At 36.9% G+C, this 23,585-nt stretch overlaps 4 protein-coding genes and 1 long non-coding RNA gene across 6 annotated transcripts; 2 read left to right on the forward strand and 3 right to left on the reverse strand.

The window, feature by feature from the left end:
* Nucleotides 1-238: 238 nt before the first annotated feature.
* LOC119075676 (6-pyruvoyl tetrahydrobiopterin synthase) lies at nucleotides 239-4,026 on the forward strand. 2 transcript variants are annotated; one of them, XM_037182194.1, is made up of 5 exons: nucleotides 239-628; nucleotides 689-785; nucleotides 854-933; nucleotides 3,262-3,407; nucleotides 3,489-4,026. In XM_037182194.1, exons 2-5 carry the CDS (start codon nucleotides 718-720, stop codon nucleotides 3,684-3,686), a joined length of 492 nt encoding a protein of 163 aa, XP_037038089.1. In that variant the 5' UTR covers nucleotides 239-628; nucleotides 689-717; the 3' UTR covers nucleotides 3,687-4,026. The 2 variants fall into 2 exon arrangements, with proteins under 2 accessions (XP_037038089.1, XP_037038090.1); XM_037182195.1 differs by having other exon boundaries at nucleotides 697-785.
* Nucleotides 3,692-5,694, reverse strand: LOC119075666 (E3 ubiquitin-protein ligase Hakai). Its single transcript, XM_037182178.1, has 2 exons — nucleotides 5,336-5,694; nucleotides 3,692-5,278 (listed from the first exon to the last, which is right to left on the reverse strand). The coding sequence occupies exons 1-2, from the start codon at nucleotides 5,544-5,546 to the stop codon at nucleotides 4,242-4,244; spliced, it is 1,248 nt and encodes a 415-aa protein (XP_037038073.1). The 5' UTR covers nucleotides 5,547-5,694; the 3' UTR covers nucleotides 3,692-4,241.
* A 1,530-nt stretch (nucleotides 5,695-7,224) lies between these two features.
* Nucleotides 7,225-12,717, forward strand: LOC119075654 (dynamin-1-like protein). The gene is made up of 8 exons (XM_037182152.1): nucleotides 7,225-7,438; nucleotides 7,891-8,035; nucleotides 8,172-8,839; nucleotides 8,908-9,359; nucleotides 9,430-9,754; nucleotides 9,828-10,047; nucleotides 10,117-10,328; nucleotides 11,743-12,717. The coding sequence occupies exons 1-8, from the start codon at nucleotides 7,337-7,339 to the stop codon at nucleotides 11,797-11,799; spliced, it is 2,181 nt and encodes a 726-aa protein (XP_037038047.1). The 5' UTR covers nucleotides 7,225-7,336; the 3' UTR covers nucleotides 11,800-12,717.
* LOC119075681 lies at nucleotides 7,321-7,884 on the reverse strand. Its single transcript, XR_005087431.1, has 2 exons — nucleotides 7,564-7,884; nucleotides 7,321-7,491 (listed from the first exon to the last, which is right to left on the reverse strand). It is a non-coding gene; the product is annotated as an uncharacterized LOC119075681 (long non-coding RNA).
* Nucleotides 12,718-18,715: 5,998 nt separating the features above from the next.
* LOC119075653 (hepatocyte growth factor-regulated tyrosine kinase substrate) lies at nucleotides 18,716-22,247 on the reverse strand. The gene is made up of 8 exons (XM_037182151.1): nucleotides 22,088-22,247; nucleotides 21,892-21,976; nucleotides 21,749-21,824; nucleotides 21,489-21,677; nucleotides 21,060-21,416; nucleotides 20,896-20,994; nucleotides 20,438-20,641; nucleotides 18,716-20,257 (listed from the first exon to the last, which is right to left on the reverse strand). Exons 1-8 carry the CDS (start codon nucleotides 22,119-22,121, stop codon nucleotides 18,845-18,847), a joined length of 2,457 nt encoding a protein of 818 aa, XP_037038046.1. The 5' UTR covers nucleotides 22,122-22,247; the 3' UTR covers nucleotides 18,716-18,844.
* Nucleotides 22,248-23,585: the final 1,338 nt, after the last annotated feature.

Here is a 23,585-nt window from a genome sequence, read left to right on the forward strand (position 1 = left end):
CGTAGAGAATATCCAAAGAAAAATTCCCACACACTCATCTCAATTTTGTTAAGACGGTTAAGACGTGCTCTCGGCTGTTTCCAGGTTCGCTTGCAACACTGATCTGACATTATCCGTCGTCGCATTTCGTAACATCAACTTTCGCATCACACTCGCGCTTATTATTTCTCTTTTTTGTGACTCGTCCATAATAAACAAAAATAAATAAACACGTATCCCATTACCAGTAATTAATTACATTTTCTGCTCGATTTGAGAAGTGTTGTTTGTTTTTCAACCACCTGGAAATACTTGAAATACATTCGGTTGATTCGGTTCAATTTTTATCATTCCATAGATAACCTCTCTCCGCAGTAAAAACGAGAGAAGAAAAAAAAACAACTAAGTACCTAAATGTACAACAAAATTATCAATTTTTCAAATTGAGTGTATTTTGTACTCTGCCTTGGCTAGATAGCCTACATTAAAATAGAATTTAATTGAACGCCAGTTGTCTGTGTCTGCATAAAATTAATTATCAAACGAACGCAAAACAGAAGAACAAATCTTTGCGTCGTAATAATCCATAATTCCATAGATTGTGTGCAATTCATCTAGAGAGATATTTATTTACATACAATCAACAAATGTAAGAGGAACACTTTGTTTCGCTATTCGGTCGTATGCTACTCAAGTTTTCCGAATTCAATATTTCAGTTCTATTATTGAAGTGAAACCATGCAGACCACACCGATAGCCTATTTAACACGAAAGGAGTGTTTCAGTGCGTGCCACCGTTTGCATAGGTTCGTGTAGTGAAATTTTCGTTTGACAAAATTAGACTCGAATTATGTCGAATTTGGTCATTTTTCAGTCCGATGCTGAGCGATGCCGTTAATGAGCAAATTTATGGAAAATGTAACAATCTGAATGGACATGGACATAATTATAACGGTAAATAGACATAGTCATAAATTAATGTGCTGTGTGTAGCTGGCATTTCATATAACTATAAAAAAGTAGAAACACAGTTACACGTGGTGCGGTAGTATAGGCAATATAATTGTCTTCAAGGAAATTGCAGGTTTTTATTTAGGTTGAAATCCTTCTCGTTTTGGTTAACTGATTGTGGGTTTTGTTGGTTAACTGATCACTTTGGGAAATTTCATAATTAATTTATTTGAAGTATTTGCTTCGATGTTGACTGTAGAAATATATTGCCAGTATATATAATAAATACAAAAATCAATAAAAATTTCGAGGGATATTAGAATCGATTTTTATGGCTCGAAAACTATATAGATTTCAGTTTTCAATATTATGAGTGTTTCCAGTTGATTGCACTCGTTGCCATAATTTCCCTTTGCTTTCTTTTTCTTTAAGAGGGCAGACTAGGTGTGAAGTAGGCTATATATTGAAAAATTGGTTTTAAAATTAATGTAGACCATTTAATGAAAATCTGTTCCAGCAATTAGATGAGCAATATGTTTATCTATCTCTAAAAAATGAAAAACGATTTACAATAAGCAACAGTTGGAAGAAAACCGATTTCCAAAAAAATATTGCATAGCCTAACTTTAAGCGACGTTCATATTTTGGAAATCGGTTTTCTTCCAACTGCTGCTTATTGTAAATCGTTTTTCATTTTTTAGAGATAGATAAACATATTGCTCATCTAATTGCTGGAACAGATTTTCATTAAATGGTCTACATTAATTTTAAAACCAATTTTTCAATATATAGCCTACTTCACACCTAGTCTGCCCTCTTAAACAACGACACATGATAAAGCCGGCATTAGGAACGAGGGAAACATTTTATTATAAATATCTGTTCTTATCAGTATCGCCAAGTTGCAATAACTTTCTGTGTAAACAAAACTTAATTAATTTAATTTGTTTCCTATCTGTGATGATGTGCTGACTTAATTGCATTGTAGAATGAGTAAGAGTTCAAAGTTAAATTCAGAGTGTGAATAATGCAAAATGATGAATGAAACGGACTTATCACAAAAATTAGAGTTCTAAAATCTCTTTCATTTTCCAAACATTATTTCCAATCTAACTCTATGTATATGTACTCCATGCAACCTTTTTCTATGTTCAGACAAAAAGTGTGACGTTGCCATACCTGATATATTGTAGCTTCTTCTGGTTGCAATTTAATAGATTATTGTCAATGTCGTTTGAGCTGTCAAATAAGTTGTCATTTTCACAAAGCTAACCTCAAATCGAACAAAAAAAGTATTGGATGGTGAGATGCCACACAAATTTTCATACATTTCAAGGGGCGGCTCTGTGAACGAAACATCTTTTGAGGTTAGCTTTGTGAAATCGACAACTCATTTGACACTTTTTGAGAGAAAAAACCGCTATTTGACACTGATCTATTTGAGACTAAGACTAATTCACGGTGTGCCTGGACCAAATTTAATAAAAAAAATTTCGCCATACAATAAAATGGTTTATTTGTGTCCACGAAATATTCAATCAACAAATTTCATTTATCTATGAGGAGATTTCGCCACTTTCACGTACCTGGTAAAAATGTATGGAAATCGATGAAACACAAATACAATATTTCGAAAATCGCCCACAGCGCCACTCTACCCTTCGAACAAAAGTTGTTTGTTATGACCCAAAAAAGTGAAATACGAAGAGAAATCAGAGGTACAAAATTTTTTGATTAAATTTGGTTCAGGCACACCGTGAATTATACCTAGACAAGAGAATTTGTTTAACTACTTAGGTTATTTGTACCTGAATGGTTGTAAAAGCATGTACACATCAGTCCAAACTGACATATTGTTTACGAACACAATGAACGAACACTATGATTTTCATCCTTATCACCGGATCTTAAAATTCAAATACATTAATAAACGAATTCTCTAAAAATGGCGCTCGTGTAACTACAGGTCCAATGTTATAATAACAATGCGATATAAGCGTATGATATAATTTCGTTTTTTACGTATTTTTCTGCTTTGAATCGTAAATTATATTCTCGGCAAAAAATAATTGGATTTGATCTCAGACCACAAGCGATAGGCAATAACGCCATGCCATTAACGTAATCATAAAAAAAAACTGACTGATTGCCGGAACAAACCATCACCAATTTGCAGACTTTCTCAACATTTTTGTATTGTTATTTAAAAGAAAACCTTGCGGCTGGTAGGAGACCCGGACAACAAAAGAATATTTTCGAAAATGCTCACCATTTCCAGCTACTTCTTTAAATGAGTTCCTATCTCTCTAATTTTTTATGACTTTACTACAGTCGAGGTCACGATCCGCGGGCCAATTGATAAAAATACTGGCATGGTAATGAATATAACTGACCTGAAAGAACATATGGACAACGTAATTATGAAGAGATTGGACCACAAAAACTTAGACAAGGACGTTAGTTACTTTCAAAATGTGGTAAGTAATAACCAAACCATTGAAAAGTCACACTTTACCCCCAATAAAACGATTTCTTTTTCCTTCTTTTTTCAAATTTAGCCAAGCACAACAGAAAATGTTGCTGTGTACATTTTCGACCATTTAAAGACGAGACTTCCTTCACCCGAACTGCTGTATGAAGTCAAAATTCAAGAGACGGACAAAAATGCGGTTATCTACCGCGGTAAAATTGGTTCACGTAGAGAAACGAATGGTGGTCGCAAGTTCGCGGACAGCATATCATCCGATTCAGACTAAACATAAGACAATACACTTAGCCCATCGACTAACGATATTTTTTACAAATTGTTGGGATAGAGTTTGTTGCATTTTTATCATTGTTTAGGAATTTCTTTTTTAGCGTATAATCGGCATGTTGATTCGAGCATTTTAACCAATTTTGTACCTTACTTTGCCTGAATTTCTAGTGATTTAGCATTCCGAAAATAAGCAATGAATTAGCCAGACAAAGAAGATCCATTAGGAATAGAACTATTGGCAACTTCTGCTAGTAAAGGTCGTTTGTATACAATCATATGCCGATGTTTATTTGTACGGTTTTATATTTTCAATTAAAATAAAATTCAATTTAACAACACATTTCCGTCAGTATTACGATCGCACAGTCCATATTCAATTTTAGCATCACATCTAAGCCGGATGGTAAACCGTTTTTCACGTTTAATCTTCATCGCCGATTAACACCACACGCCACAATCTTTTCATCGTAAATTCGTCAATCAATCCAATTAAACATCCGGCCCAAATTCATCATACTTCCTGGCGAAGAATATCTTCGAGGCACTCTCTCATTCATCTGTAGTATTGTTGTTGATTCCATTGTGGTGCGTTCGGAGGTGCATTGAAATTCTGCTGCTCATATTGCCTTGAGTTCGGATAATGCTGCGGCATTTGTCCGTATTGGCCGTATTGCGAAAAGTAAGCAGGACCTTGTGGCGGAGGTGGTCGACTCATATGCACTGGAACCGCTTGCTGGGCCATCATCATTGACATTCCAGGATTCGGTGGTTGATGCATTGATCCGTAGTTCGGTTGCATTTGCGATGGATTCTGTTGTTGTCCTGCATTTGCATATCCTCCATATTGTTGCTGCTGGGTCATTGATGCATAGTACATTTCCGGTACAGCCGCCATTTGAGGCTGTTGATGAACGTTACCCATCATTGTAGGCATCATCTGTTGCTGTTGTTGCTGTGGCTGTGATTGCAATGAATTGTCTTGTAAAACTGCCGGAGGCATCGTGCTATTCCGTGAAACGGTCGAATTGGAAGCTGTAGACGATGGAGCTGTAGATGATATTGAAGACGAGAACTGTGCCGGCTGCCTGACATTCTGTCGGCTAGTTGGCTGTTCAACTGGCTTTCTCTGAACAGTGTTGCTAGTTTTGGTCTCAGGTTGTTGCTTATTTTCGGCGTTACTATTAACGTGACGGTGATTGATGTGAGCTTGCAAGTCTCTTTGTGACAAATAGGTTCGTCTGCATCCGGTATTTCCATATCGAGTACCACCGTGACTGCACATAAACACTGTTCCCAAACCGGACTGTTCCACACGGACCACTTTTTCTTTACATCGCGGGCACATCTTGTGCGGCTCTTCTCTTGCACATTTCAAGCAAAAGACATGCTTGCATGGAATCATTCGGCCGTAGATGAGAATGGGCTTCTCACATTGATCGCAGCAATGGATCATTGGATTGAGTACTTTCTCTCCAATCAACGATACTTTATGGTTCCATTTAAGTTTTGTCATTGGTTCCGGAGGTCCTCGACTCGATAGTGTAGTAAACGTTGTCACTTCTAATTGGGAGATATCGGACTCCATATCAACTAAAAAAGTAATTTTTGTTCTCAATAAAGGAATCAGAAAAATCATGTAAATCTTACTGGTTGGAGCCACTGGAGTGATGATCTCATTCTCCTTTTCTTCCTCTTTCGGTTGTTGTGTTTTGACGGCTTCACTTTCGATAGGCTCTTCATGCTGAGTAGGCTGGACTGATTCCGGCTCACGACTAGCTTTAACTGTTTGTTTACGTGTACCCCGTCCTCTTCCACGACCTCGACCCCTTCCTTTACCTCGTTTCGATGTTTCATCCATAATAATTTTATGAAAATAATTCGTAAAAAACTCCGTAAATTCCGTAAACACTACTTACAGTCGGCGAGAAATTCGAAACATATACCGATGACGTTTTGTTCGCAAACGAATGTGGCATTTACAATGCAGGTCGGTCTTAAAATTTACTATTGTAACTCAATGACTTTTTGCTCTCGCAATAGACTGTGGTTTTGAGCACTATTTCACATGACTCTCAATGATTGACGATAAATGATGAAATTTGTTTATTTACTGTCCGTTTGACAAGAGAATCGCCACGGTTCAGCAGGGGGTCTTGAACATTTGTTTTTTACACGTTGGCACACGTGCTCTTGTCAGATTCAAGATTCTTTTTAAGAAGGTTACGCTGATTATACTTTGTGAAAAAGGCCAATACCTTGCAAATATGTCACATCTTGAACAGAATTTGACACTGCAATATCTGCAACATGAAAAAACTAAATGTTCGAGACCCCCTGAAACCCCGTGCTTCCACCTACGTAATATACACAAACTAGGTGAGCCAATCTTAATTTATTGGTTATTTCTGTCACTTATCCGAACAATATTTTCGTGGACAATGTGATCGAATTGATTTTCCTAATTCTTAGTTTCCTCTTACCAAAAAAGTTTCTTTGTTTATTTGACAGCTTGTTCTCTCACGGCTCTCTCACACAGTTTTGTTGAGTGGAATGGACACTTAACAAATGATTTTGATTTTAAAATTTCGTATCTCAAAAGACCGACCATCAGTGCCATCGCTGGTTTTTGCGGTAGTGACGATAACAATTTCCACAATCTATGAATCGTTGTGAACGAAAACGATTTAACTTATACCACTTATACGCGTATGACACATACGCCCAGAACTCAATCATACACTGAAAAAAAATCGTCAACATTCGTCCAAGTGAAATGGCTGTCAGGCAACTTCATTTATATTATGCCTTACTTCGGATATGTATATTGTACATGTCCGTCGTATAATCATACACAAATACTGCTCGTGACTATTCGTGTTACTTTCTATATAGATGTCAGACGTTGGAATATACATATCCGAAGTAAGGCAGAAATGAAGTTGTCTGCTAGCCATTTCATACATATACTGGACGTATGTTGACGAATTCTCTGTTTAATCAGTGTTTAAAAATATTTTCGTTAGAAATATGTGATTGAAAGACCATAGATAAATCAAAGTATATAAACACTGAAGGTAATGCAAATCCACAGTTACACACGGATCCAAACTTTCAGGTGAATTTTAGCTCCGTCATGTTGCACACGTATTGGAACTCTTTTGCGTCAAGTTGCATCTAGTGGTGAATTTGGAACGATTTAGCGGCGATATGTTGCATACATATAAAATTCGTTGGCGTCAAGTTGTATTGAGTTGTGAATTGGAAGGATTTAGGGCCGTTATGTTGCACAAGTCTAAAATAGACAACATACGAAAATGAATTCACCTGAAAGTTTGGATCCGTAATTTCTCTGATCCGCTGAGGGTCTGCATTACCTTCAGTGTGTATATGCTTTGAGATAAATGACCCAGGAGTGGAACTCTATGAGCGAAGTTGATGTTATCCAAGATAACTTTACGCGATATTTAAAAAATTTGAAGATACGTTGCATTGTAACTCCCTTTCGCAATGAAATGTAAAAACTTAGCGAAATGTGTATGTCATCCTCGCAGCAGTCGCGCCAGTACAGTATATTTAATAATCACACAGCGAAAAGGCTAGCCACCTTTTTTATTAGTGGCTTTGAGTTTTTATTTTTTAATAAGCAAAATGGAAGCGTTAATTCCAGTAATTAATAAATTGCAGGATGTTTTCAACACAGTAGGTTCCGATTCAATACAGTTACCTCAAATCGTTGTCTTGGGCAGTCAGGTAAGAGTTTTCCAATCGAATAATTTATTTCACTCGAATCCGTTGAACAGTCGCTGCGTTTTTCAATATGAAGAAAAATCGACCAATCTTAACCCTAATTTATATTTGGAAATTATGTAACTTACATGCAACCGGATCAGATTTATGGTTTGCGTTTATAATTAAAAATAATTTTTGGCAAATAAATTTGTCATTCACATCGTTACGAGATTTATGCGATTAGAACACTGGATTGTGTTTTTTTTGCACATTTCTTTGTATCGATTATTCTCACTGTGTCATTGAATTCCTTTAGTAGATTAAAATGAATCAGCTATTCAGTTGTTGTTTTCTGATGTAAATAGCGGCTCTAATGAAGTAAATTTTTGCTTCGTCGTAAAAAATTGTTTTCGTTCGATTTTCTTCATTTTAATTATTTATTGATTTTACCGATATTGATTTCGATTTCACAGAGTTCCGGCAAAAGTTCTGTAATCGAAAGTATTGTGGGCCGCTCATTTCTTCCGCGTGGTACTGGAATCGTAACGAGAAGACCTTTGGTACTTCAATTAATCTATTGCCCACTCGATGATAAGGTTCACAGATCGTCGGAACAAGGTTTGACCCAATTTTATTTAAACAAATTTTTTGAAATCCCAGAATAATGATTTTCCAATCCATTCGTTATGTGGTTTTACAGTTAAAACTGAGACAATCACTTCTGCTCCTCCTAATTATTGTCTATTTATTACAGGAACGGTAAACGTTGAAGAATGGGGTAACTTTCTTCATGCAAAGAATAAGACTTTCACCGATTTCGATGAAATACGCCTCGAAATCGAAAGAGAAACAGATCGAATGGCTGGCAGTAACAAAGGCATTTGCCCCGAACCGATAAATCTGAAAATTTACTCAACGCATGTGGTGAATTTGACGTTGGTTGATTTGCCGGGAATGACAAAAGTGCCAGTTGGTGATCAGCCGGAGGACATCGAAAATCAAATAAAAGATTTATTAGTTCGACACATCGAGAATCCGAATTCAATCATTTTAGCCGTCACGGCTGCTAATACGGATATGGCCACAAGCGAAAGCTTAAAGTTGGCTAAGGATGTGGATCCGGACGGTCGTCGAACATTGGCTGTTGTAACGAAACTTGATCTCATGGATGCTGGAACGGATGCCATTGACATATTGTGCGGCAGAGTTATTCCGGTTAAGCTCGGTATTATCGGAGTTGTGAACAGATCTCAACAGGATATCAAAGACAACAAATCGATTACGGATCAACTTAAGGATGAGGCTGGCTACTTGCAGAGAAAGTATCCGTCACTGGCCACGCGTAATGGTACCCAGTATTTAGCAAAAACATTAAACAGATTGCTCATGCATCATATTCGTGATTGCTTACCAGATCTCAAGGTAGGTTCCGTGTCAATTATACCCAATTATTGGTGGGAAATAATTCGTTCAATTTTTCATGGTTTCAGACAAGAGTCAATGTGATGATATCGCAGTTCCAATCGTTACTCAATTCGTACGGCGAGAATGTCACGGACAAAAGTCAAACTCTTTTGCAAATCATCACAAAATTCTCCAGTTCGTACTGCGCGACCATCGAGGGTACTGCTCGTAATATCGAAACGACAGAATTGTGTGGTGGTGCACGGATATGCTACATATTTCACGAAACTTTTGGAAGAACCTTGGACTCTATTCATCCGTTGACTGGCTTAACCAAAATGGACATTTTAACCGCAATTCGAAATGCTACTGGCCCACGACCGGCTTTATTTGTTCCGGAAGTGTCATTCGAGTTGTTGGTGAAGCGGCAGATTCGCCGTTTAGAGGAACCATCGCTTCGATGTGTTGAATTGATTCATGAAGAAATGCAACGGATTATTCAGCATTGTGGAACAGAGGTTCAACAGGAAATGTTACGGTGAGCATCTTTGATCCTTCCGTTCCATTTAAATACCAATGTCACTCATTGTTCTCTGTTTCGTTTACAGATTTCCGAAACTTCATGAGAAAATCGTCGACGTTGTTACATCGCTGTTGCGTCGTCGTTTACCAAACACAAACACAATGGTCGAAAATATTGTGGCTATTGAATTAGCGTACATCAACACAAAACATCCTGATTTCCATAAAGATGCAGCGCTTGTGCCTAGTTTATTGAAAAATGACAATTTATCGGAACCGTGGAATCACCAAAACAATCACCAAAACTCGCAAACAAGAAGACTGGCACAACAGCAAAATCAGCACTCATCACACCGTAACCCGTCACCACACGTTAATCATAATAACGTTGAAGAACGAAACGATATACAGGTATGGGAGGCAGTTGCTTCGAACCAAAGCATTCATGAGATTGAAAAACATTTTTTTTTTATTTCTTGAACAGAATCACATTAATGATGTGCAAACTGCCACATCGAATTGGTTGGCAAATATCTTACCGCCAGCTAGAATGGCAGAGAGTGTGGAAAGTTCAACCAGTAACACACCGACCCACAGTAATGTCATGAGTCCAATGAAACCAGTGAATCTTCTTCCGGATGTTCCGCTTAACAACAATGCCAGAAAATTGACGGACAAGGAACAAAGAGATTGCGACGTGATCGGTAAGACTTAAATTATCCGCTCGACCACATTATGTCATCTTCATTTAAACCCTGTGACGCTTTTTCCAGAACGTCTCATCAAATCGTATTTTTACATTGTACGAAAATCGATTCAGGACGCGGTACCGAAGGCTATTATGCATTTCTTGGTAAATTTCGTTAAGGATAATCTTCAATCGGAATTGGTGACGCATTTATACAAGTCGGAGAAGGCCGAAGAATTACTCAATGAATCCGATCATGTGGCCATTCGACGCAAGGAAGCTTCGGATATGTTGAAGGTACGTGAAGACAATGTTTATTGGAAGGGTGAATCTTTATTGAATTCTCTCAACTTGAATGCAATTTTGTTGATTATTGTTTATACGTGTTCATTGTAGTCAATTGTAGTCAACGGACTGTAGTACTATGCTGGAAGTGAAGTGTAAAAAAAGAGAAAAACCAATTGAAATTGGGAGAAAACAAAATTGGGATGATTAAGAAAGTGTCCTTTGTGTTGCTACATGGTGACTGAACTATTTGATTACGAAACGCGTGAGCCACAAAATATTTTCTGTCGCTTGTTGTAGTTCATTAAATTCTTTTTAACTATGGGAAAGGAACAGATCTAGGACTTGGAGATTTGGCTTAGATTTGAATAGTTGAACTCGTTAGCGAATTCAATCGGTACTCCCCCCACATCAATAAGTGTAGCTTTTACACAAAATAAGTTTTTTTTTGCTGATTATTGCTACACTCACTAAACCAGAAGCTTGTGCCAAATCAGCAACAGCTGAACATCCAGCTGATCGACAAAGACAATACCTTTGTATTGAAAACAATTCAAAGGCAAGCTACACACAACAGTGCATACATACGTTGAGGTTCTCTATCAGCGCACATAACACGTATGACTGTAGTAAACATGTTGTTCAGAATGTGTTTTGATTGTACATTAAACAAGTAGAGTGTGTTTTTTGATCAGCTGGTGAAGTTCAGCTGTTTCTGATTCGACAAAAGCTTCTGGTTTAGTGATTGCGTGGTCACAATCCAAGTAACCATTCCTAAAATCAACTTTTCTAATATCGAGCATCGATAAAATGTTCTATTGTTAGGTCTTCAGGCACTTCCTTCAGATTTGAACACGTTTTATGTAGAATCTTCTCTCATTTGTTTAATAAATAGTTTTCTCTTTATTATCGTCTCATCATCATCTTGTCTTACTCCGCGGAGGAGCATAAGGCACCAACAAATTGCCTCCATCGCACACGATTCATCGCCAAGGCTTTCTTATTATCGTCTTATATCTAGAAAATCGTCTTCAATCTTTCTTGAAAAGTCGGAAATTCATTTGAACAGTTCCTGAATTGAAATTTGGAATCGTCATTGATTCATAAGAACATTGCTAATTTTATTGATTTGAGGGACATTTCATTTAAACAAAGATCTTTGTTTAGAACAGAGGTTCAGTTGTATCAAGTCTATAGAAGTACAAAGTACAACAAAGCCGTTCACGACCTTGAAATCTTGAGAAATTCGATTGAAATTCATTGGGAGACGATGGAAATTTTGAATATTACGTTGCAAATGAATTGAATAAAATTTTACGGAGATTTAATATTCATGCGTGAGAACGATGTTGTATCCTTAACAAGACATTGAAATATTTGATGAACAAAAAAATCTAATTTTACTTTCTCTCTGATTTATTTTCAGGCTCTCACTCGTGCTAACCATATAATTAGTGAAATTCGTGAAACGCACATGTGGTAATTCAGTAAACGTTTTTTCTATTTTGTATTTATTTTCGCGAAAATCACACACACAAATTGCGAAATCATTTGACTCGTTCAGTGTGTCAATTTGTAATTTGCGATTTGATTTTTAAAACAATGCTAATTGTAAAATCGCAAGACTTTCAAGAACAAACACACAAAATAAAATTTAAAACTAAAAAAAAGATAATTAAGATAACAATTACACGACATATTTACTTATATGGATTGGCTTGTGTATGATGATTTTAAGGAAAATATATTAATTCTTGCATTTATCAGACAACATTATTAAACGAGATGACTTTAGTAGGTTTTAGAGTAAATAGTAATAATGGCACCTTATAAGTATATCTCTAACATTAATATCGCAATCGGGTTTTCTTTTTGGTTTTCATTTTGATTGCTTCAAAAGCAAAGTTTTGACCCAAAAATAAATTTGCATCTCGTACTCGTACCACTTTAAGTAGCATTTTACCATTCAGGGTTTTCGTTTTGTACCGTAGATCATAGATACGAAGTTATGTTTGCAGTTTTATCATTGAAACAGAATAACAAAAAGAGAGAAAAATCAAATGAAAATATCCAAACTTTTCCCAATAATAATTGGAATTTTAAATGAATTTCGACCTAAAATCTGTTCATCACCAAAATAATCAATGTAACAGCCAATTTGAAACATTCATTCAAGAGATTATGTTGTTATTGCATGAAATCAACATAATCAACTAGAGATTTAACCGTGATTTCTGAACATTTTTTTATGTGTAAGAAAAACCAAGGAATTTTACCATTTACACTCCTCACATATTTGATGCGCAAGAAATGTATTAAAATTTGATAAAAGTTTGTTTTTGTTATCGATGTTGTTGTTAATTAAATTTAGTCCTGTGAGAATATAATTAATTTACCAAATTAAAACAAAATTAAATTGACGAATAAAAAGCCATATATCCGGTAAGGTAAATTTTAAATTGGAAACTGAAAACTAATTTTCTCGACAGTCTTTTTTTTGAACTAAATGCTAAGATTAAGACTTTTATTGGGATCCGGTGTTTTGGATATGTTAAATTAATCTACTGGTCAAAGTAAAAACACGTTTTTTCTATCACGCCAACGTTTCGCTAATATTTAATAGCTTCATCAGGGCATATACGAATTCTGCAAAATTAACAAAGAAAAAACAAACTTATTTCTAATTTTGCTGCTCGTAACGTAAAACTTATAACAAAGAATGTCCTTAAACAACGACAAGAAACTTACGCTTAAATTTTTGATACGAAAAATTCCAGTAGGAAAATAAGCTACTCGAACTTCTCTTTAGAGAGATCAAAAACGAAAGAAATTTATGAGAACAGACACGTCAAAAAGTGTCATCGAAAACAGAAAAAATCAGTGTTATGGAACAACACTTTGTCAAAATACAAAATTACTTTTTGCGCAAAAATTCTTTCAAAAAACTTAATTGAAAAACACAAAAAACTTAATCGGAAAAACGAATGTCCAACAGATTGTGGTACACTTTGCTTATGCTATCGGTATCACGTCTGAAATTAACTGAGTCGTTAGTCAAAATGCACAGCGATTCGAGAATTCTTCTCTTAAACTCATTCGGTTCTGACATCAAAATCGAAACGTTTTGAAAATCTGGAATATGACCATCCTGGTAATGTCGCACTAGAGCTGTATGGCCTTTTGAAACGTCATCTGTGTTCCAATTGCTGACATCCTTTTCATGTTGTTCAGTTCTGGTTGCCAGCTTATTGCCAGTATGACCAATGTAGCATAGGTCACATTTCTTGGTTGAAAAACCATCACCTAAACAAGGAATCTTGTAGACGACATTGCACCTTTCAGTCTTGGAGCATTTATCCTTCAACATTGTGAAATTGGATCTGTTAGTCTTAAACGGCTTGAAACCAATTCTGACATCTGTAAGTCCGTCACATAAAATACGCCCAATCGTTTCGGTAATCGAAGGAATGTAACACATGCCTCTGTAAGAGATCGTTGCATTGACAGTCGTATCTGTTGTCTTAACGATCCGTTGATCTTTCTTGCAGAGAAACTTTTGGATTCTTTTGTTGATGATGTGTGCTGGATATTGACTTCGTTGTAAAATATCCCTCACCAGCGACGAATTGAAAATGAACGAAAGAGATGGACTTAATACAAAAATCCGGTTGATCAGGTTATCGACTACGCCAATTTTATGTTGAAGTGGGTGGTTAGAGAAGAAATTTAGCAGACGGTTGGATGCTGATGGTTTCGAATACCATTGGGTGATGACTGTACCATCGTCGCATTTTAAAATCGTCATGTCAAGAAAAGAAAGTTTGTTGTCTTTCTCGACTTCGCTTGTAAATTGAATTTTCTCGTTTATCGAATTGAGAGTGTTGATAGTATGGGAAGCTGAGCAAACAGGTACGATTGTGAATATGTCGTCGACATATTTGACGAAAATGTCCGGAATGAATTCGAAGCGAGATATCGCTATATCCAACACCTTCTCCATAACTATGTCGGCTAAAATTGGAGATAACGGGAGGCCCATCGGAGTTCCGTGTTTTTGCTTGAAGATTTTGCCGTCATATTTGAATTGATTGCAGTCGTACAGAATGAAATATAGAATTTTGAAGAAGACTTCTCTCGGAATCGGTGTGTGTAGTTCAATTTCGTCCCATCTTTCGTCGATGATCTCCAAAGCGTAGTCCACAGACACGTTAGTAAACAGTGCTGTGACGTCAAACGATGTCATCAGTGAATCGGGGTCTATTTTTAAACGTGAGATCTTTTTTACCAATTCAAAAGAGTTCTTCACATTGTACTTACTGTAGACAGTAAGCTTCTTTAAAATCTGAGCTAAGAAAGCGGATATTTCGTGCGCCGGTGATTCATAGCTAGCGACGATGATTCTGATCGGAATACCAATTTTGTGGATTTCGCACGAAATATCCGCTTTCTTAGCTCAGATTTTAAAGAAGCTTACTGTCTACAGTAAGTACAATGTGAAGAACTCTTTTGAATTGGTAAAAAAGATCTCACGTTTAAAAATAGACCCCGATTCACTGATGACATCGTTTGACGTCACAGCACTGTTTACTAACGTGTCTGTGGACTACGCTTTGGAGATCATCGACGAAAGATGGGACGAAATTGAACTACACACACCGATTCCGAGAGAAGTCTTCTTCAAAATTCTATATTTCATTCTGTACGACTGCAATCAATTCAAATATGACGGCAAAATCTTCAAGCAAAAACACGGAACTCCGATGGGCCTCCCGTTATCTCCAATTTTAGCCGACATAGTTATGGAGAAGGTGTTGGATATAGCGATATCTCGCTTCGAATTCATTCCGGACATTTTCGTCAAATATGTCGACGACATATTCACAATCGTACCTGTTTGCTCAGCTTCCCATACTATCAACACTCTCAATTCGATAAACGAGAAAATTCAATTTACAAGCGAAGTCGAGAAAGACAACAAACTTTCTTTTCTTGACATGACGATTTTAAAATGCGACGATGGTACAGTCATCACCCAATGGTATTCGAAACCATCAGCATCCAACCGTCTGCTAAATTTCTTCTCTAACCACCCACTTCAACATAAAATTGGCGTAGTCGATAACCTGATCAACCGGATTTTTGTATTAAGTCCATCTCTTTCGTTCATTTTCAATTCGTCGCTGGTGAGGGATATTTTACAACGAAGTCAATATCCAGCACACATCATCAACAAAAGAATCCAAAAGTTTCTCTGCAAGAAAGATCAACGGATCGTTAAGACAACAGATACGACTGTCAATGCAACGATCTCTTACAGAGGCATGTGTTACATTCCTTCGATTACCGAAACGATTGGGCGTATTTTATGTGACGGACTTACAGATGTCAGAATTGGTTTCAAGCCGTTTAAGACTAACAGATCCAATTTCACAATGTTGAAGGATAAATGCTCCAAGACTGAAAGGTGCAATGTCGTCTACAAGATTCCTTGTTTAGGTGATGGTTTTTCAACCAAGAAATGTGACCTATGCTACATTGGTCATACTGGCAATAAGCTGGCAACCAGAACTGAACAACATGAAAAGGATGTCAGCAATTGGAACACAGATGACGTTTCAAAAGGCCATACAGCTCTAGTGCGACATTACCAGGATGGTCATATTCCAGATTTTCAAAACGTTTCGATTTTGATGTCAGAACCGAATGAGTTTAAGAGAAGAATTCTCGAATCGCTGTGCATTTTGACTAACGACTCAGTTAATTTCAGACGTGATACCGATAGCATAAGCAAAGTGTACCACAATCTGTTGGACATTCGTTTTTCCGATTAAGTTTTTTGTGTTTTTCAATTAAGTTTTTTGAAAGAATTTTTGCGCAAAAAGTAATTTTGTATTTTGACAAAGTGTTGTTCCATAACACTGATTTTTTCTGTTTTCGATGACACTTTTTGACGTGTCTGTTCTCATAAATTTCTTTCGTTTTTGATCTCTCTAAAGAGAAGTTCGAGTAGCTTATTTTCCTACTGGAATTTTTCGTATCAAAAATTTAAGCGTAAGTTTCTTGTCGTTGTTTAAGGACATTCTTTGTTATAAGTTTTACGTTACGAGCAGCAAAATTAGAAATAAGTTTGTTTTTTCTTTGTTAATTTTGCAGAATTCGTATATGCCCTGATGAAGCTATTAAATATTAGCGAAACGTTGGCGTGATAGAAAAAACGTGTTTTTACTTTGACCAGTAGATTAATTTAACATATCCAAAACACCGGATCCCAATATTTACACTTGGTCAATTCAACATAGAACCTCATACATCTTCGGTTCAAAATATTACATTAAGACTTTTAGTTTACCCATTCCTAGAACTTGATTTAAAACAGACAAAAAAAACAATCTCGTATAATAAAATGACAATTGTTCAATTTGGCGCTGACATGAAAACGAGTTTCAATAAATTTTTTTTTCTACGTTAACTCTCTGACCAAGTAGGTTATTGGTAGTTTTTTTTTACTGAAATTAATAAACTTACCGAATTTTTCCAAAAATTACTAAAGTTCACCAAAAACATTTTTCGGTAATTTTTGGTAATTTTAGTAAATTTTAGTAATATTAGGCCCTGGACCAAGAGCAAGTGTCTGTATCGGTTGGTATAACACATGATTCTTAGCAGAATCAGTCAAGATCATTAGGTTTTTCTTGTCCATAATGTTATTTGCAACATTGAACAATAGATGACAGTAAAGAATTTACAAGTTGTTAGTTCGTTAAAATTCTTCGGCATATAGTTGTGACATCTTCTCGCTTCCATCCACTTTCGGGAGACTTCGCAAAATCGCCTTACAAACCTACTCTAAAACGTTTGTGACTCCAACTGTTTTTTCTGTGGATATTTGTTAGAGAGAGGTGAGGTATGTATCACAGCGGCTGTACTACAGTTTGGTCATGATAGCAGAGTTCCCACTCCTCCTAATATTCATAAAATGGACCGAATCCTCCTAAAATCTCCTAAAATCTTCTAAAACTCCTTAAATTCCTAAAATGAGCTCACACTCTCGAAGAAATTTTTTAATAATACTGAACAACTAAAAACGATAAAAACAGCAAAATTTTGCGGCAATGAATTTGAACTTCTGTATGAATCTGACTCAACTTGCGTAAACACTCCTTTCTTTGAGTCATGCAAATAGCGATCCTGAACGTGGATTTAGCGAAAATAAATACATTATCGAGGATCGCAGTTTGTTAGAAGATGCGACTATCGTGTCACTTCGAACGTTTAAGGACATATTGAATAATATAAACGTCACTGACTTCCTAATGAATCGACGTATTTTCCAGATGTGCTCCAATGTACTTTACTTTTCTCGAACAACAAAAAGTCGAGAATACTTCTTAAGAATAAAGAGGCGGAAGATAATCTCAATAAAGCATCTTCACAAAAAAAAAATCGAGTTCAGAAAAACTTTCCGATATCGAGAAATCTCTCCAGATCCAGTAGAAAAAAAAAACTTTTTAGTGCACAAGAGCTGATAAATGATGGAAACAAAATTATGGTGAATCTTGTTAATTCGAAAGGCGCACTCGACAAGAAAAACCTGATAAAGGATCAGTTGCTGGCTAGTCGAGACTGGCGTCAGAAAAGAGGAAATCATAAAAGACTTTTTGTCAATTTTCTTAAACATTTTTAGTATTTTACGAAGTGTATGAGAAACAGAGCAAAAATTTTTCCGGAAATTACTTATACAACCTTTCCAACATTTTAAAAAATTCCTCCTAAAATTCTCCTAAAATTACCTTCCAAATCTCCTAAAATTGCCTTTAAAATTTCATAAAATTCCTAATTTTAGGAGCCTTCCTAAGCCGTGGGAACTCTGTGATAGCCTTAAAACTAAATGGAAATACAGAACATAAGTGATGAATACGTACAAATACAAAATCTTCCTCCATTTTCTATTAGTTACTTGACAGGCCACAGTCTATTCCAATTTTCAAAGTGTTAGTCTCTGTGTGAAGCTAATGTGTTAAGCACATGTTCAAAAAATAAAAACTGAAAATTGGATGTACTAACTCACAAATCGTTCATTTTGACTTCATACGATTTAGGACCGCTTCTATAACTATTATTTCCTTCGATTCGAAATAAACATCGATAACTCTTCAGTATGAATCAATTTTCGTCCCAACCCGGAAACCTATTCGAACTGTCGAACATATTTATAAGAAATTTTTGACTCACCATAATCCTTACGTCTTCATTACACTGAGTGTATTTACTCGTATGAAACTTTAATCGATTCGATAGTCCAATTTTTCACAGTTTCATTTTTATCCAAGAAATCACTTTTTGAAGTCCAGATTTTCAAAATATTTCATGCTCTGTGTCTTGAAAACCCCAAATGCTTAAATGACGATAATATTTTATTGAACGAAGCTGTTAGCTCTCCCATTAAATGTGTCACAGATAAATTCAAGTGAATATTACAAAGAAACTATAAATGAAAGATGTGACTGCTAAATCAATCTATGAAGAAATTAATCAAAACTGATGAGCTCAGCCTCTGCTGGCTTACTGGATTCAGCGTTATTTGCTGGCTGAATGTTTGAAGTTGCTTCACTAGAAGTTTGCTGTTGAGAAGCAAAATTTTGTTGTTGGGGCTGCTGTTGTTGTTGGGGCTGCTGCTGTTGCTGCTGCTGGGCTAATGGTGCCTGTTGTCCTTGTGAATTGGGTTGAGCTGACTGCATGGGCTGTCCTTGCTGTTGATGCATTGCTATTCCTTGTTGTTGTTGCATCTGTGGTCCTTGCTGTTGTTGAATCGGTGGTCCTGGCTGTTGTTGCATAGGCGGCCCATGATGTTGCTGTTGTTGGATCGGTTGCATGTTATGAGTATTAATTGGATTCATGCTAGGTTGATTATGGGACTGCTGCATACTTTGTGCTGGACTCATTTGATTTGGATTATTCGGTTGAATGCCAGCCATTTGCGATGTAGGAATATTGCCTTGAACAGTACCGGCGAATTGTCCTTGTTGTGGCGGCACATCGTTCGGCATTGACACACCTCCATGCGGCTGTTGTTGTTGATTATGCACTCCCAATCCAACCGGTCCTTGGGATTGTTGATTCTGAGGGAACGTATTGTTCGGTTGATGTGGTCCAGTGTTTTGGAATCTTGGATTGATTTGATTTTGTGGCAACACACCTTGCGGCAACTGACCAGGAGGTAAAGAGCCCAATTGCGTCGACATCGATCCGTGAGGCATTGAACTAGGTGGCATTGAATTCATTCCCATTGAGGGATGCATAACTGGTAGAGATCCAGGCTGGCCAGTTTGAATTCGGCCACTAGCAACGCTAGAAACCATTGGGTTAGTTCCCATCGGAGCATATCCGTAGCTCGCACCACCCATCATATGAATCGGAGAACCTTGTGTTTGGCCAATACCCGGCAAGTAATTTAAATTTCCACCCATTTGGTACAGAACCTTTTGTTGTTCTTGTCGCATTTGCATTTCGCGTTCCTGTTCCTGAATCTGACGCAGGGCCAACTGCCTCTGATACAACAAATACTCTTGTTTCTTCTTTCTCATGAGTTCGAGAGTATGCGCCATTTGCATTTGTCGTTGGCGTTCCGTTTCCTCTGCAATTCGTCTCAATTTTTCCTGATGTTCATGGCGTAGCATATCCAGTGCAGCCCTTGAATCTTTCACTTGAGTCAACTTATCCTGCAGTTGTTCGAACCACATCCGCTTGTCGTCCATTTCTTTAATGTAGGCTAACAGTTTTGAATGCATTGAGGTGACGTTCAGGAAAAGTGTCTGCACGGCACTATCATTAGCATTGCTCCGACCTCGGCTTGAGTTTGATTTCATGCGATTAACGAAAATCTCCACTTGCGATTTCAAACTGCTGGAGAATGTGTCGATTTCGATATCATCTGGACCGCCCTGAAAAAAAAGAAGAAATTGTTGAACCACCGTGAACATATAAGCTTCACAATACTTTATCAATAGTTGAAGAAGAAGTAAAGTTGATTTAACAATCCAATCAAAGAAAGAGAGAAACACACGGAGAGAAGACCTGCGTTTTTCTTCGATCTATTTTTTATAAATAACAAAACGATTTACCTTCAACGGAATGGCGTCAATTGGTTGGGCCATTGGACTTGGAGCCGATGGACTTGCAGGTGACTCAGTTGTTTTACGCGACTCCCAATAGTCACGATTCAAATATTTCGCCAACTCCGGATCGGATGGATTATCGTCTAGTGACAATTGGGCAAGTGGCAGCTCGGGACTCGGTGATTTTTGGTACGTGCGGTACGACATGATCTGTGTAAACGTTTCAACGAAATGAATAATATTAGAATTGACAAGTCAAATAGATTAAACGTTGCTATCTCCGACGTAGTAGAATGATGATATACCACACGTCGAAATGCGATTATGAGTCACTGTCTGTTTTATTTCATTTTTCACACAAAAGATAATTGAATTATAGCCGTCCGTGGTGTGTATGAATGACGTTGGTTACATATATGGGTAACAAACAATAAATGAGACAAGAGAAAAAATGATTCTCTTACCGACTGTTTCTTTTGTTCCGCTTCTGATTGACTCAATGCAATAGCTAATTGAAGCTCTTCCTCTTCTTTCAATTCTTGTTCACTTTTGCGTGGTGGCGCCTGCAATAATAAGGACAACAATTTTAGTCGCACAACGAAAATGACTTCTTCAGTAGTTGCTTTACTTGTGACTGTTGGGCTAATGAACTCGACAAATATTCGGCCGGCAAATCAGAATCATTACTGCGTGCTGCATTGGTAGTTGGTGCATGCAAAGTCATATAACATGCTTCACACACTCGCACTTCTTTTTCAATGCCAAACTTAGGCAGCGTACACATTCTCGACGAACACTGAGCACAAAATATCTGACCACAATTGCGGCAGTGATGCTTTCGCACAGTGAATGAGAACTCAACACGACAGCGATGGCAAACATCTCCGTCGGACCATGATGGGGCAGTATCTGATGTGAACATGGCATCAGCTTCTTTTAATTCAGGAAATTGATGTCCTTTCGTCTTTAAAATCGTCATTGTATCCTGCGGATAATTTAAGAGAAATGGGAAATGAAATTCAGGATCTCATCAGTTTCAGCAGTTGCCGTAAATTACCTTAATCGCCTGGTATTTGTCGTATGTGCGAAAAGCAAATGCCCAAGCTTGAATCAACTCCAACATTTTCAATTTAACATTTTCATGCGGCGTTGTCTCTATGAAATTGGTGAGCATTTCGCAATTCTCCTTCGTACAAAGTTCATCGTGAATTGGTGAACCGCAGTTTTTTACAACACTTTCCAGCACCTGTAAGTGACGAAAAATATTTATAATTCTGGTTGACTACAAACCATAAAATATAGAAATCAAATACTGACCAACAAGGAATACAGAGCGGTATGCGGATTCGGTGCCAGCATTTTCTTTTTAATCGCATTAATAGCGACTTTAGGGCTGCGTTTGGAGTAATCAGTATTAGGCATACGTAATAATTGAACATTTTTATCGATAATTTACTTACGACACATCGTTTTGCCGAATCGAATCACAAATCACTAAAATTGATGGCCAATCGGGCTCCAATCGCAGATGACTCGTTGCACTTTCTAAATAAAAATATTGATAAGTCGAACAATGGATGATGGAAAAGTAATGAAAAGTTGCTGTTACAAGCAGAATTTCTGCTTTTTCTGTTTCAAGCAATTTGTTTCACTCACCAAGACTTTTGTCGAAGTTTGACGAACGAAACATTTTATCGAATTTAGTTTTGAGTTTTGCCTTTGCAGAATTATTTTATTGGAATTTAATTGAATTAATTTTTTAAAATAAATTAATGATGACAATGTCCACAATGTCTGCGTTTTTTGACAGATATTGTAATGACACATTTATGATGGGCAACAAAAGTGAGAATGAAGACGATTGAAGTGTTGTCGTTCGATGAAAATTCAGCGGTAATGTTCAAATAGAGTAGAATATATTTTGTTCATAAATATTTTAGGTTTTAGCCATGTATACAAAACAGGAATCGATTTTAGCTTTCACTTGCTGCATTAGTCATTTTTCTTCACGAACACGAGCGACAATGTACCATCGCCCCCATCGGCTTCGTTTATCGTTTAAATAAATAAACTCCGTATTACGACTGCGGGCGGCACAGAAACCGTTTCACTTCATGTGAGTTTATCCTTAGAGTAATTATACCACACACATAGGCAACCTGAGGCACCCCCAGAAGATATTTTGCGATTTAGTATGGAAATGAAAACTAAAATTGAGATATCTTAGCTGTTTTAAGTGGTTTTTCATACTTTTTTGGACCAAAATATTTTAAAATGTGTTTGGAATCGATTGGCATTTTAAAACATTTCCAAAAAAAAATGAAAATTTACTTAAAACAGCAAAGATATCTCAATTTTAGTTTTCATTTCCATACTAAATCGCAAAATAGAAAAACTGACAGATCGTAACAAAGGAGAAAAAAGCTCTCACTGACGTATACATTTATACAACTAATGGCGTGGATATGACGGCACACACGGAGTAGTTGTACAATCATGTCCGGAGCGATAGCGGAGGACTTGACGCAGTCTAACTTCCAAAAAAAGAACGAAGAAATTTTTTTGAGACGCGGCAACTATATATAGCCGAACATTTCAGTTTCTACCCTTTGAATTATATCACCACAAAACATATTCTATCATATTCTCGCTTCAAATACGAGCAAAACGAGCTATCACTAGACTATGTAGGTTTAAAATTGCCGGAGATACATCGTTTTGAAATTGGTCACTTTTCATACAAAATACACCAAATTGACTTTTCCCAAACAATCAAAATCTTTCAACTTACTCTGTATGTTTCTATCTATCCATCTATCTATCGACGGTCGATCTCGGAAACTGGTCAGCCAATCTCCATGAAATTTTGCAGGAACCTCAGGGTGAGCATAAAAATGAAAATGTGATACGCCATTACCCCAGGAAAAACCAGAATTTTGTTTTATTGGCCTCGAAGTGGTTTCTGAGTGTGGTTTTCGAGGGTCGGGAACGCGTTTTCGGCTGTAGCTTAGCTGTATTGAAACCTACAGAGGCGTGCGACCCATCAAATGAAAGGTATTCGTAACACAATTCGAAGAAAAAAATAATTTAAAAAAATCGGGGCAGATTCGTTTGAGCTAGAGTGATTAGAGTAACCAAATTTTGAGCTACTCGA

The sequence above is a fragment of the Bradysia coprophila genome, unplaced genomic scaffold, assembly GCF_014529535.1.
Source record: "Bradysia coprophila strain Holo2 unplaced genomic scaffold, BU_Bcop_v1 contig_232, whole genome shotgun sequence".
Lineage (NCBI taxonomy): Eukaryota > Metazoa > Arthropoda > Insecta > Diptera > Sciaridae > Bradysia > Bradysia coprophila.